Source organism: Sorex fumeus, unplaced genomic scaffold (genome assembly GCF_029834395.1).
Source record: "Sorex fumeus unplaced genomic scaffold, SorFum_2.1 ptg000026l, whole genome shotgun sequence".
Taxonomy (NCBI): domain Eukaryota; kingdom Metazoa; phylum Chordata; class Mammalia; order Eulipotyphla; family Soricidae; genus Sorex; species Sorex fumeus.
Window position 1 is genome coordinate 15,960,624 of NW_026606083.1, and position 13,557 is coordinate 15,974,180.

A 13,557-nucleotide genomic window follows, 5' to 3' on the forward strand; every position below is an offset into this window, starting at 1 on the left:
ACTGCATGCCAATCTAAGAACTTCATTGTTGATTTACTCTATGGTAGTTTATGAATGAACCGATTGGTGGAACAGGTTCCACCAATTTAATTCCTTTTGTTTAGGAATTAAATGGATCACAGACCATTAAGGCCTACCCTAGTAATTATCATCATTGTTCTACTCCACCAAGAAACAAAATGAATACAGTGTGCTGGAGCTTAAAGAAACCAAGGTTTAAAGAAAGGAAGGCATTTTCAGCATATTGCAACAGAATGCAAAGAGTGGGTATGTCTTTGTAAGTGGTAGCCATAAAATGATCAGATAGCCAAACAAGTGTACTTTCAGTGGCATATTGGGAACTGAGAAGCAATCAGGAGTGGCTAAAGACCTCTGAATCACAAAACCACTAAAATTATTCTGCTTGCTTTACAACGCAGTGGCCTTTGTCAGCATAACTGAATTTTGTTAATTTGTTCTTTTATGCTCGAGCGGGCCCAGTAACGTCTCCATTGGAGACTTTGTTGTTACTGTGTCTGGCATATCGAATACTCTCAGTAGCTTGCCGGGCTCTCCGAGAGGGGCGGAGGAATCGAACTCGGGTCGGCCATGTTGGCTGCGTGCAAGGCAGATGCCCTACCCGCTTTTCTTTCTTGTAGGCCTTCTAAAAGTAATTTCTGTCAAACTTTTAAACCAATGACATCATACATATAGCTGAGTATTTAACAATCAACTCTAAATATATCTATGTAGAAGTCAAAAATCCGAAGTAGATATTTATATGTTCATATTTTTAAATTCTATGGTTTCATGTCTAAAAAAAGATTATTTTATATATATGTACATACATTTTCATGACTGGGCTGGAGCAATAGCACAGCAGTAGGGCGTTTGCCTTACAAGCAGCCAACATGGCCGACCCGAGTTCGATTCCTCCACCCCTCTCAGAGAGCCCGGCAAGCTTCCAAGAGTATCTCGCCCGCACGGCAGAGCCTGGCAAGCTATCCATGACATATTCGATATGCCAAAACACAGTAACAACAAGTCTCATGTTGGAGACATTACTGGGCCCGCTCAAGCAATTTGATGAACAATGGGAGGACCGTGACCATTAATACATTTTCATGTATATATATATATATATATATATATATATATATATACACACACATATATATCTATTTTTTCAGACATTTGTAAAAACAATTTATGAGGCCATCTTTGTTAATTGGATTTGGGGAGATAGCTTAAAGGATTAACATACAGTCCTCATATGCAGAACCCCAAAGTCTGTTCCCTGTTGAGTCCCATCTGTCTGGTCCTGCTGGTCACCAGCACCACAAAGCCTGAACATCAAACTTTCAACCATTCAAAACCAGACCAAGTATTGCTAGGACCGATTTAACAGTGCCTTTTCCACCCAAGAATAAACCCCAATGTTGGATAACGTTGGTTTGTCCTTTCTCCCCCTCCACAGGGCACTTAAATTTACAGAGTTATATCCATCACAGTGCTCCAGGGGCATTTCCGTTGCTCTTTGTTTATCTTTAACTTCCCCTTTGTGCTCTGCTTCCCCTATCTGTTAGTTATTACACCCCCATATAAGACTCTGTAACTTGTAAAGTCAGATTCTTCTGAGGACTCTAGATTTTGTATATGCAAGTGAAATATTTATTCCGTGGGGGGAAAAAAACAAAACGGGGAGAAAGGGCTGCAAAGTTTAAGAATAGAACTCCCAGAGTGACCACCAACTGGGAGCTCCTTGGCACTATTGTGGCAACATGGGAAGATGCGTGTCATTGACATCATTGATGAAGAATACGATCAACTGGTTCAGCACCTCCATGACTGTGTGAGGAATGCCGAGAGAGATAGTCACAAAAAGACGCATCTTCAAAAACTCTTGAGCTCATTCACCAATGTGGTTTGGTGCAAGCCTCAGGCAACCACAAGTGAACATTCGAGCTCGCAAACCAGTGGAGAGAAGCACTCAAGGAAGATCACAAAGAGAGAAGAGCAGCAGTGCTGGCAGATGCAGCAGAAGCTGGGAAAAGCAATCACAACGCCTGCTTGTCCTGTGCCAACTACAAGACCAAGATGACTGCCCTCTGATGTCCTGATGGATATACCACATCTCTCAGAAGGGCAATGGAGAAGATTATCCATGACTTTTACTCGGAGCTCTTCGATATCCATGTCTACCTGCCCACATACCAAGTTCTTCAGGATGGATATGTCATTCCCAACATTCTCCCTTCTGAAATCCGACACACCATTTTGTCTATAAAGAAGCAAACAGCACCCAGCCCAGACAAGGTCAGACCTGAACACCTGAAGAATCAGCCATCAGTACACATCAATACACTGGCTCAGCTCTTCACACTCTACCTGTCTGAATGCAAGATTCCATTCCAGTGGAAAACCAGCAGGACTGTACTACAAGAAGGGAGACATCCATGACATTGGCAACTATTGCCCAGTCTGCCTATTGTCTATCGTTTACAAATTGTTCACTCGGGTCACCCTGAATAGGATTAGCAGAACACTAGATGAAGGACAACCATGCGAACAAGCTGATTCTGAAAAGCATTCAGCATGATCAACCATATCCACACGATAACCAAGCTCATTGAGGTTTTTTGGGAGTTCAAGTTGCTGTCTAACATTCTTCAATTTAAAGAAGGCCTTTGATTCTCTTTAGACTGAAGTGATCATTGAAACCCTAGCCAAACAAGGCATTCAAACTCAATACATCAGGATCCTCCATGAGCTGTATTATGGATTCACTACCAGGATCTCACCATTCTACAAGGAAGTGATCATCCATGTCAAGAGAGGGGTTCAGCATGTAATAGATACCATTTCACCAAAACTCTTCAGTGCCACCCTCAAGAACATCATGTGACGACTGAAATGGGAAGGACTGGGAGTGAAGATAGACAGTTGGTAACTTCACCACTTCCGCTTTGCTGATGACATCATTCTAATAATACCAAACATTAGCCAAGCAGCACAAATGCTGGCTGACTTGAACCATGAGTGTGGAAAGGTGAATGTCACGAAGACAATGTTTATGAGAAACGGTCTTGTTCTTGACATTCCATTCACTCTTAATGGAACGAACATCTCTGAATGCAACAGTTATATGTACGTAGGTCGAGAAGTCAACATGACGAATGACCTGGCACCTGAGTTGCACAGGAGGAAGAGAGTGGCTTGGAATGCCTTCAAGAGGTTGGAAGAAATAGCTAAGAGGACAAAGAACCTCTGGTTCTGGGCACATCTCTTCGATTCCACTGTTCTTCCTGCATTAACATATACCTCAGAGACCTGGGCCATATGAAAAACAGGATGAGAACGCTATTTGGGTCCACCCAAAGAAGAATGGAAAGAGCTATGCGTCGAGTATCATGTTTCACTCAAGTGAGAGAAAGAATCCGGAGTTTCGACCTCCGTCTATGATCAAGAATCAAGGACACTGTCTCATTTGCCAAGGAGTCGAAAATCAGATGAGCTGGACACATAATGTGATTTGGATACAACTGCTGGACTAGAGCCATTAAAGACTGAATTCCATGGGATGTCAAAAGATCGTGTAGCCACCCACCTATGAGATGATCAGACTTCTTCATCAAGACTCTGAACTATTAGTTTGAGGCTCTTCATGTTCCTGGAGCTAGAAGACGTCATTGGGCTACACTAGCACGGGACAGGGACAAAGGGAGATGTTACAGGCTCCTGCTTGAGCAAATCGATGAGTAATAGGATGTCAAATGATCAAGTGAAATATTGCTTTTCTCTTTCCTTTATATCCTTTGCATAGTTTACTTAAGATCAATGTCCTTTTTATATAGCCACAGGAAGACAGTTAATGCTATGCTTTTGTAACTTAAGAGTTAATTGTCTCCGAACAATATTTAGTCCTGGGCATCTGTCATATTTACTCAGCTTAAACCTCAGTTGCCCTGAGTTCCCAAATGGAGAGTCTTAACGAGGGACTTGGTACAAGCTGCAAGCTACCTTGGCATCAAAAAGAGACAGGCTATGTGCTATAAGAACATATAATAAGTTAAGAGCACTGTCATGGAACAAACTCTGTCATGACCCAAAAAGAAGTAACTGGATAAAAACCCTGATGGGGTTAGGAAAGACTAATCTAGTGTGAGAACTGTAGTCTGAAATATATAGAAAGATGTCCCCCAGGAAGAGCCACCCATTAAGCATAACATATCTCTTACTGCTCTGGGCGGGGAGGGAAACTCAAACCGTCCCCTCCAAGGGGCCCCAGCGAGGACAGCAGGCATGGGGGCAGGAGACTCTGCGCTGTTCTCTTCCTGGAGCTGGGTTTTATAGTCTCTGGGTGCGGTGCGGGGAGGGGAGTTGGTGGGTGTGATCCCTGCCTACTGGAAAATTTTTTTTTTATAATTTATTTATTTATTGAATCACTGTGGGAAAAGTTACAGAGCTTTCAGGTTTAGGTTTCAGTCATGTAAATATCAAACACATTTCCCTTTACCAATACTTATTTTTACCCGCGAACCCCAATAGAACCCCACCTCCCACCCCTCCCAATTCCTGTGAGGCAGATGAGTTCTAGTTAATACTCTATCTTCTTTGACTAGATACATTGTTTCGATAGAAGATGCACAATTATTGTTTAGGGTTTACGACCCCCTCCCCCAATCAGACATGCTGAAACAGCGTTGTGAAATGATTTGTTTTCTACAACTTGGTTTAAGAATAAAATGATGTCGCGCTGCCGCTATTGCGGCCGCGCGGTTTTGGATTTCTGCTATTTTACTTACTAACCCTGGAAGTATTTCTATTAAAAGTTAGATAGTTAAGAGATTGGTTTCTGTGCTCTAGAGTCGTGGCCATGCTGGAGAGCCGCTCGTGGGGGGCAGCTGGTGACCTCGGTCGGGCGTAAAGGACGGCCCATTATGCCCCCCTTCCCATGAGGTCCCCGCCGCCACCCCCCCCCCCCCCCGGCTCAAACCTGCTGTCCACAAGACTCCCGTGCGGCCGCCATCTTTCTTTCCAGAGAGCTAGAAATATTATTAAGAAGTAAAAGTATTAAGCTTTATTAAGAAGTAAATTTAAGATGACTGTTTAAATGGATATGGGCTAAGAAAAGGAAAGTTTACACCCTTAAATGGAATCCGCCCTTGAGTGGATCTCCTAGCAGGATGGGATTTTGTCCTTGAGTATCTACTCAAACTTCTCCTGAGAGGACTTTACATCTGTTCATTGTGCAACCATGCCTATGTGTAATTTCTACCCCCAACCCTTCATGATTTCTCTGTAACTAACACTATGAGACTGAGGTAAATGGTGACTGATTGCCAACCAACCTGGTAGTCCCATTCCTTCCTCTCTTCCACCATCACTGTTGAAAGGCTGGGGTGGGGAGGCAGCCCTTGGCCACTAAAAGCACGCATTGCATATCCACACTTTGAACTCATACCCCAGCAACATGAAAAGTCAGTATTTAGCTTATGCTCTATCTAGCATGGATCTTACCTCTGTGTATCACAGGAGGCATCACACCTTTTTCTATTTTCCTACATTTTTGTTGTACACAGACTCACAGTCCAGTAACTCCAATGACACTGCTGATAATTTTGACACATACCAGGCGTGGCTGTCCCTGAGATCACCAAGGTTACAGCTTCAGTTGTGCTGCTATCAATTGCTTGATATGTGAGCATTGACCTTCTTGAAACCCAGCAATTCTGCTAACATAAGAAAGACTTAAATGCTCCTAGCAAACAGAAGACATAAAAGATACTGTTTTATTTTCTGGCCATTTGAAAGTACAGGTCATACAATGTTGAGTCAGCAGCAGTTTTGAGATTTTCTTATATTTTCAAACTTGCTCCTGATTGCTTTTGGTAGAATCAGACACCACCAAGTAAAATAAGATTATCCATGAAAGAAGTTTTGGGTGCATGAAACTTTTCCAAAATATTTTGCCTTGAATTTGTTTTTCCTTTTGATCCCAAGTTTTCCCTCAAATAAAACAGGATCCTCCATACTGTGAGCATGTTGCCAAACCTACCTAATGAGGAATTCACAAAGAATGGAGTTTCATCAAAGTCATTCATACAGTCTTTAAAAATGTATTTATTTATTTTAATTGGATCATAGTGAGATATGCAGTTACAAGACTGTTCATGATTGGCATGATTGGGTCTCAATCATATACTATTACAAGACCTGTCCCTTAACCAGTGTACATTCCTCACCACCAATGTTTCCAGTTCCCAGTTTCCTTGACCCTCACCACCCCTCCCCCCACGTCAATGGCAGGGACTTTATCCTGTGATTCTGTCTCTCTGTCTCTCCTCTCTCTCTCTCTTTCTTTTGGGGCATTATAGTTTGCATTACAGATACTAAAAGGTTATCATGTATACCCGTTTACCTACTTTCAACAATTTCAAATTCATGGTAAATCTATGTAGCTCCACAGTGTATTTATATAACTCTTATTTTTATTGGAATAAATGTTCATTCCTCATGATTACATTATTTTCAGTAGCTTCTTTTTAAGATTTTTCGATGGTTAGATTGATGTTACTTAAAAGTAAACATTCTAAATATTGAAATATTTAGTTTTAAGTCCTTAGGAATATCTTTTTATCTCTTTTTAAATATTTTTAGCTAAAACAGATTTTTGTAATGCCATTTATATTGAGATCCTGATTATCTTCAATTTTCTATTATGACCACAAATGTTATATTGCATTCTAATGTCATCAACTATGCAATACATAAGTTACCTGTAAACACACTATACATTGCTTTCATGATTTTAAACAAATAAATAAATTGAATATGGTTAAGTATAAATAGAATTTTATTTATTAAAAATATAAATTTTCTATTTATCATGATGTGTAGTAATATAAGTCTTTTTATTTTTGTCTTAGAGTATACTTTCATTAGAATTATTTGCTATTTTTATTTGTTTTTTTTCTTGGTGAAATTCATATGGCACAGAAATTCTAGTTATCTTTCATTTCACTAAAATTCAAAATATTGATCCAATTTATCTTTATGTCTGCCATTTCATATTATTAATGAAATAGCCTCATTTGGAGATGTGCTCGTGTTGAAAATCAAAGATAAAGAAAATTTTAAGTCTCATCTATCTAAGAAAAGATGAACTCTTGCCTTTTTCTATAGTTTAGATGGAACTACAATGTAAAACATTAAGTAAAAGAAGTAACAGAGGGGTGACAACTGCTGGATGATCTTACTCATATATGGGTATAAAGGAACAAGGGCAGACTTGGCATCTAATGTTAAAAAAATTTCTTCTTTGACTATGGAACTGAGGACAAAGTATAGGGCGGTGATTACAGAACGTGGGGAAGGAAGCAAAAAACTAAAAGTTAATATAAGAACAAGGGGCGGAGAGTGTTACTTGGGTGTTGGTGGAGATGCAGTAACTTCATTGTCTAAAAGCATAAACTTTAACACTGATGCAACTGTGTTATTTCAACTATAATAAAAATAATTATAATTAAAAATTGATAACCATAAAGTTTTCCATCCAAGTACTAACCATGTCTGACCCTGCTTAGATTCCAAGATCAGATGAGATCAGGCACGGTTCTGGGTGGTATGGCCATAGACTGGAGTGATAGCACAGTGGTAGGGCATTTGCCTTGCACGCAGCCAGCCCTGCGGAGCTGGGTTCAGTTCCTCCACCCCTCTCGGAGATCCCGGCAAGCTACCGAGAGTATCTCGCCCACGCGACAAAGCCTGGCAAGCTACCCATGCCATATTCAATATGCCAAATACAGTAACAAGTCTCAAAATGGAGACGTTACTGGGCCCGCTCAAGCAAATCGATGAACAACGGAAGGACAGTGATGTGAATTATAAAGTCATGTTTAATACTGTTGCCTCGATCAAAAACATAAAATAATGAAAAGTAAAGAATCCGTTATTTAGATTATCAAGCAAATTATCCCCCTGTGAAATAATTTTAAGACTTCACAGCCTATGGCATAAAAATATTTTTTAAATCTCCAATGTATGGGCTTGTATACTAAATTAGGTCCACATACTCTTCTGAGTTAACTGTAAATTCTCACTTGAGTTAATTAAAATCTTATGGCAGAGATTCTGAACCACTCAGTAAACATGACCTTTAATGCTTCATATGCCTGTAGTTGAAATATTTGTTGTTGTCTTAAACACCTCTCCTCATTATTCATATTTAGACTATTTTTATTGGCAAATTATTTCTGGAAATTATGTTGGGCTTAGCTATTTTATTATGGAATTAATTTCAAGACTAGAAAGTACCATCATATAGTCTACACAATTTCACTATTTTCCTTTGTGGAAATTATTTCCGCTCTGAGCCACTTACCCACAACTCATCCACACCAGTTCTGAGCCTGTATTAATCTATATTACAAAGAAATGACTGTGTTTGGAGGGCTGGAGAGATGATACTGTGTTAAGGCACTGGTCCCCGAGCTTCAGGGAGTGATCCCTAAACCAGAATCAGGAGTAAACCCTGAGTTTGCCAGATGTAGCACAACAATCCCCACATCTGAAAACAAAATTTTTGAGGTTTTAGAATGTTAGTTTATTTTTATAACTAATTCCAATTATAGACTTTTAACACTCATTGCATTGAAATTGGGAAGTAATATAATTAGACTTCATAATAGTTAAAATAATACTTAAAGATAGGTTGGGTATAAAACCCATCATTCAATCTCCTTCATTCCAATCCTAGCAGAACACACACACACACATATACTGTTCAAAAATTCGTAAAGCATAGAATATGGTTTGGGTGCTGTGTTAGATTCATTTTGCAAACAGTTCTATTGTGATGTGATAACATCTAATATGTGAAGAAAGGGATTCATAGGGGTTTGAGACAGAGATGATTCAATCCAGGGCTTGGATGACAAAGAGAATGGCAAGACATGGGGAGAGAGAAAATTGCACAGAACACTAGGTACACAGAATTGACAAATATAGCTGAAGGAGACGATACATGTGAACCCAAAAGAAAATTACTAGTGACACCTGATGATGCTTGGGTACTATTCCAGAGTCCATGACTGGTGGTCATTCCCAGAATACTCAGTAGCCCACACAATAAATATTAGGTATTGAATACAAAGTTCTATCTAGCATGGAAAATGTGAACTCCAGCCTTTTGAGTTATTCCCCACCCCAGCCCCACGAATCTTGAATCACAACCATCCTGTTATTCGTCGATTGCCTCGAGCAGGCCCCAGTAACGTCTCCTTCATCCTAGCCCTGAGATTTTTAAGAAAGTGCTATATTCAAGGCTCTTTAGAATGAGACCCATCATTGTTACTGACATTTGGCATATTGAGTACGCCACGGGGAGTTTGCCAGACTCTGCCGTGTGGGCAGGTTATATTCGGTAGCCTGCCAGATTGTCCAAAGTAGGAATGAGATAATAAGATGTCATAATAAGATGTCACGCGGCCGCGAATGTGGCCGCGCGGTTCCAGGAGTTGGGTTTTATAGTCTCTGAGTCTTGGCCATTGATGGGATTACACGGTGCCAGGGGGCCAGTTGGTGGGTGTGACCCCCGCCTACTGGAATTCGGAGGATCTGGGTGGAGGATGATCAGCCCTGATCCGAGTAGGCTTGGAGATCTCAACCCCGGAACCCACTTGCCTTTGTTCCTCTGCCAGTACCTTCATGTGTGCGGAGAGTGGTCTCAGCATGGTGGTGGCTACTTCTGGAGGTCTTTGGCTGCGGAAGCCCTGGTCAGGGTGGGGAGGAAAGCTCAACCCGCTCCCCTCATCCCAGCCCCAAAGATCTTTAATATATTAATGGGGAGTTTGTGTTTCTGTATTAGAAAACTATGAACTCTCAACTCAAAAAAAATACATTTCCAATGAACCAACTGTATTGCTGAGCAAGGCGGGGGTGTGGGCAGGAGAAGGAGGGGAGTTGGCCGAAATTTGGGCACTTGTTAAAATATAAAATTTATTTAATTCCTTGCTTGGAATCTATAAAATGACTATGAGGCCTATTCAAATTTGATGAAAATATCAAATTTCTATTTATAAAATAAATGCTTTAAACCCAACATGTTAAAAATAAATATATTTTTATTATTATAATATCAAATTTTATTTGTTACATAAATATGTTTTAAATTATAAAACATGTTAAAGATAAACCTGTTTATTTTTATTGTTATTTTTTTCCCCACAGTGGGAGAGACTTCTGAGATTTGCCCAGAAACCACAGATTTCTTGTGCCGAGACAGGAAGTGCATTGCATCCCACCTGGTGTGTGACTTTAAGTCTGACTGCTCTGATGGTTCTGATGAAGCTCACTGTGGTAAGTGGATCTGCTGTGCCATAGCAGAATAAAGGTCACTTTATTAGCAGAGTGACCCCTTGATACTGATGATTGATCATGTTAAAATTTTTCTCATAGTATCATTGTATAAAACCTTTCAGGGGAAGAGGAGCATCAGAATTAAATTGGCCAGAAACAAATATAATAAACTTTTTTTTCCCCATTTTGTTTTCACTTCTTTTCCATTCCTTACCCAAAAGAAGGACTGGGGCAATAGCACAGCGTGAGGGGCGTTTGCCTTGCACGCAGCTGACCCTGACCCTGGTTTGATTCCTCTGTCCCTCTCCGAGAACCCAGCAAGCTACCGAGAATATCCCACCCGCACAGCAGAGCCTGGGAAGCTCGCCGTGGTATATTTGATATGCAAAAAACAGTAATAACAAGTCTCACAATGTATACTTATTGGTGCCCACTTGAGCAAATCGATGAACAACAGGAGGACAGGACAGTGCTACCCAAAAGATAGCTATGTTTATCAGTGAGGCTAAAACCAAGAACTTTAGATAAATACTAGTTACTGATTAATTTTATCAGTTTCATTGCACGCATACAAAAAAGGAATCAATGAGACCCTGTGGTGTTTAAATCCCAGTGTTAATTCAAATGAATTTTAAAGTTAAGTATAAAGCTATGTTTGTAATGAGCATGTTTTTAAACTTGAGGTCAGTGGGAGAAGTAGGGAGCGAGGAAGAAAGAGGGTGCATGCATGCATGAGAGGGTGGGGGATGAGAAAGGCAGAGAGAGAGAGAGAGAGAGAGAGAGAGAGAGAGAGAGATCATGCCTTTCCACCCTCCTGTTCAACCCACTTCTCTCTCCTTGGAGAAACATCTGACTGTTCAGACTGGTAAAGTCTGCCACAAGCCTTGCAGTGTGGACATCGTCATCCCACAGCCACACTGGGAATCCATCAAGCTGTTCATAAGTTCCACTTGATCTTCCTGGCACAGGAGTTTTGTGGGAGCTGTGACTTTTGGCTGGAGTGAGGAGTTGCTTTTTCTGTTTCTTTGTTTGTTTTTTGCTTTTGGGCTCACTTCTAGTGATGATCAGAGATTGCTCCAGAGTCTGCAATCAGGAATTACTCCTGTCGGTGCTGGGAGACCATATGGGATGCTGGGGATTGATCCTGGGTCAGCCACGTGCAAGGCAAACTCCCTACCTGCTGTACTATCCCTCCGGTCCTGAGGGGTTGCTTTTTGCAGTAAAAGGAAAGGATAATGCTATTTATTCAGCCACTGATTATGCTGATTGAATTGGGCATGAACTCCACTCCACATTACTTTTTTCATTTCCTTTTTTTTAATTGAATCACCATGAGATAGTTACAAAGTTTTCATGCTCGAGATTCAGCCATACAATGATTGAACACCTATCCCTCCACAAGTGCACATTTTCTACTTCCAGTGTCCCAAATGTATCCCCCGCACCAATACCAGTCCTCAACCTGTCTCCATGGCAGGCAATTTTTCCAATACTCTCTCTCTATTTTGGGGCATTAGATTTTGCTCAAATTATCCCACTACCATTCAAGCCTCACTGCCAGAGGCAGATGCTCGATCATTTATTGTCCATTGCTCATTTTGAATATCTTGGGTACTGCGGCAACACGCTTCTGGAATCCTAAATTGTAAGGGGTTGGGTTCCAGAGACATTTTTGTAGGGCACTAATCCATTTTGGGATTCAAGTGGACCAAGGGCCTTGCTTGTGGAAGCTCTTGGTCACTGGGATTCCATCTGCAATAGGCGGGGAGAATGCACCTGCTCCGTCTGGGGTGCCCTGGTGAAATTAGCTCTGTATGGGGCCCAGCGAGATCTCCATTTTGTCTTCCCGGACTCACTGTTGTGTCTCTGGCTTTTGATCTCTTTTGAGATTTATTTATGGGTCTCTGAAGCAAGGCCAGTAATAAAGTTTACAAGGTGGTGCTGAAGTTGGTTCGTGGAGGTGACTGCCATGCTTCCATGTGCATTGGGAAGTGGGGGGAAAAGCCCACCCCAGCTCTGTGAAAGTTTGGAAATTTCAGTCACAAAACCTGCATACCCGAATTTTCAGCAGATCATATCTTGGTGAGGTTCATCCTGAGATCGTGGATTCAGACCGGAGGTATGGCGGTGATTTTCGATTGTGGAGCAAGCCACTGCTCTGCTTCAGCAGACACAAGCCAACCTGCCCACCTCTGATTTACCCCAGTCTGTTCAGCCATGCATGGGTTCAAGATTAAACATGGCTTTTGGTCTTATCTATGAGTTTCTGAAATACGGCCAATAAAAGAGCTTGTATAGCTGAGTCAGAGGTAGTCTGTGGGCATGGTGCCCACATACCTAACTTTTGACTGTTTAATTTCTTAGTAATCTTGGTCCCAATTTTTTGGGGTCTGGCCAAAGGCACAGCAAAAATTTTGGGGTGTCGGGAAACCTGAAGGCACCATCAGGCTGCTGATGCATTTGCCCTGCAGGTACATATTGACCTATTGGCAGCATCATACCCCAAGGAAAATAGTTTTATTGCAAGAAATACGAGGCAGGAGAGGACGAGAGAGAAAGAGAAAGGAACAGTGTATAAGGCATTCAAGAGAGATAGTTCACTCCAGCAAGGAAAAACATCCCAATTGAGTGCAGGTGACCCCAGAATGGGCATGTGCGCTGCCGGCCTTAGCAAAGTCAGATATATATATATATATATATATATATATATATATATATATATATTTTATTTTTTTTTCCCAAACTGACCCCACCTGGGGCTTTCTATAAGTCTGTGGGTAGCATGTTGTTGAGAGGAAGAACCTGGAGCTCTTAGTGATCTTTCATTTCCTGATCACTGCTTTTGCTCCTGACGAAGCCTCCCTCCTCCTGGGTTGTATGTGGGTTGGTGGGCAGGTGTTGGGGGGCTGGGGACAGCCTTCTATGCTGGTGCAGTTTCTGGCTTCAAATCTTTGCACAACCTTAGGCTGGCATCTCATAATTTGAGTAACTCCTTTAATCAACATTTAGGTTTGATCACTTCCCAGAAAACTCATTGCCAGCCCCCCATGGCTCAAATTCTTGATGGACATTAATATGGAATCTTATACCATAAAGGCTATCTGTTGGAGTGTGTTATTTCACTACCTCAAAACAAGGGCCTGAATGAATCTTCTAGGTGTATTTTGTCTGATGTACATCATTAAAACTGCTTTTGCTTCAGGCTTACTTCCAAGATGA

At 41.2% G+C, this 13,557-nt stretch overlaps 1 protein-coding gene across 1 annotated transcript in view; it reads left to right on the plus strand.

The window, feature by feature from the left end:
* Window positions 1–13,557, plus strand: part of MALRD1 (MAM and LDL receptor class A domain containing 1) — a 625,529-nt gene that overhangs the window by 392,144 nt on the left and 219,828 nt on the right. The window contains exon 31 of the mRNA XM_056114588.1: window positions 10,210–10,338. Coding sequence (XP_055970563.1) covers window positions 10,210–10,338 — 129 coding nt within the window. The remainder of the gene's footprint in view (window positions 1–10,209; window positions 10,339–13,557) is intronic.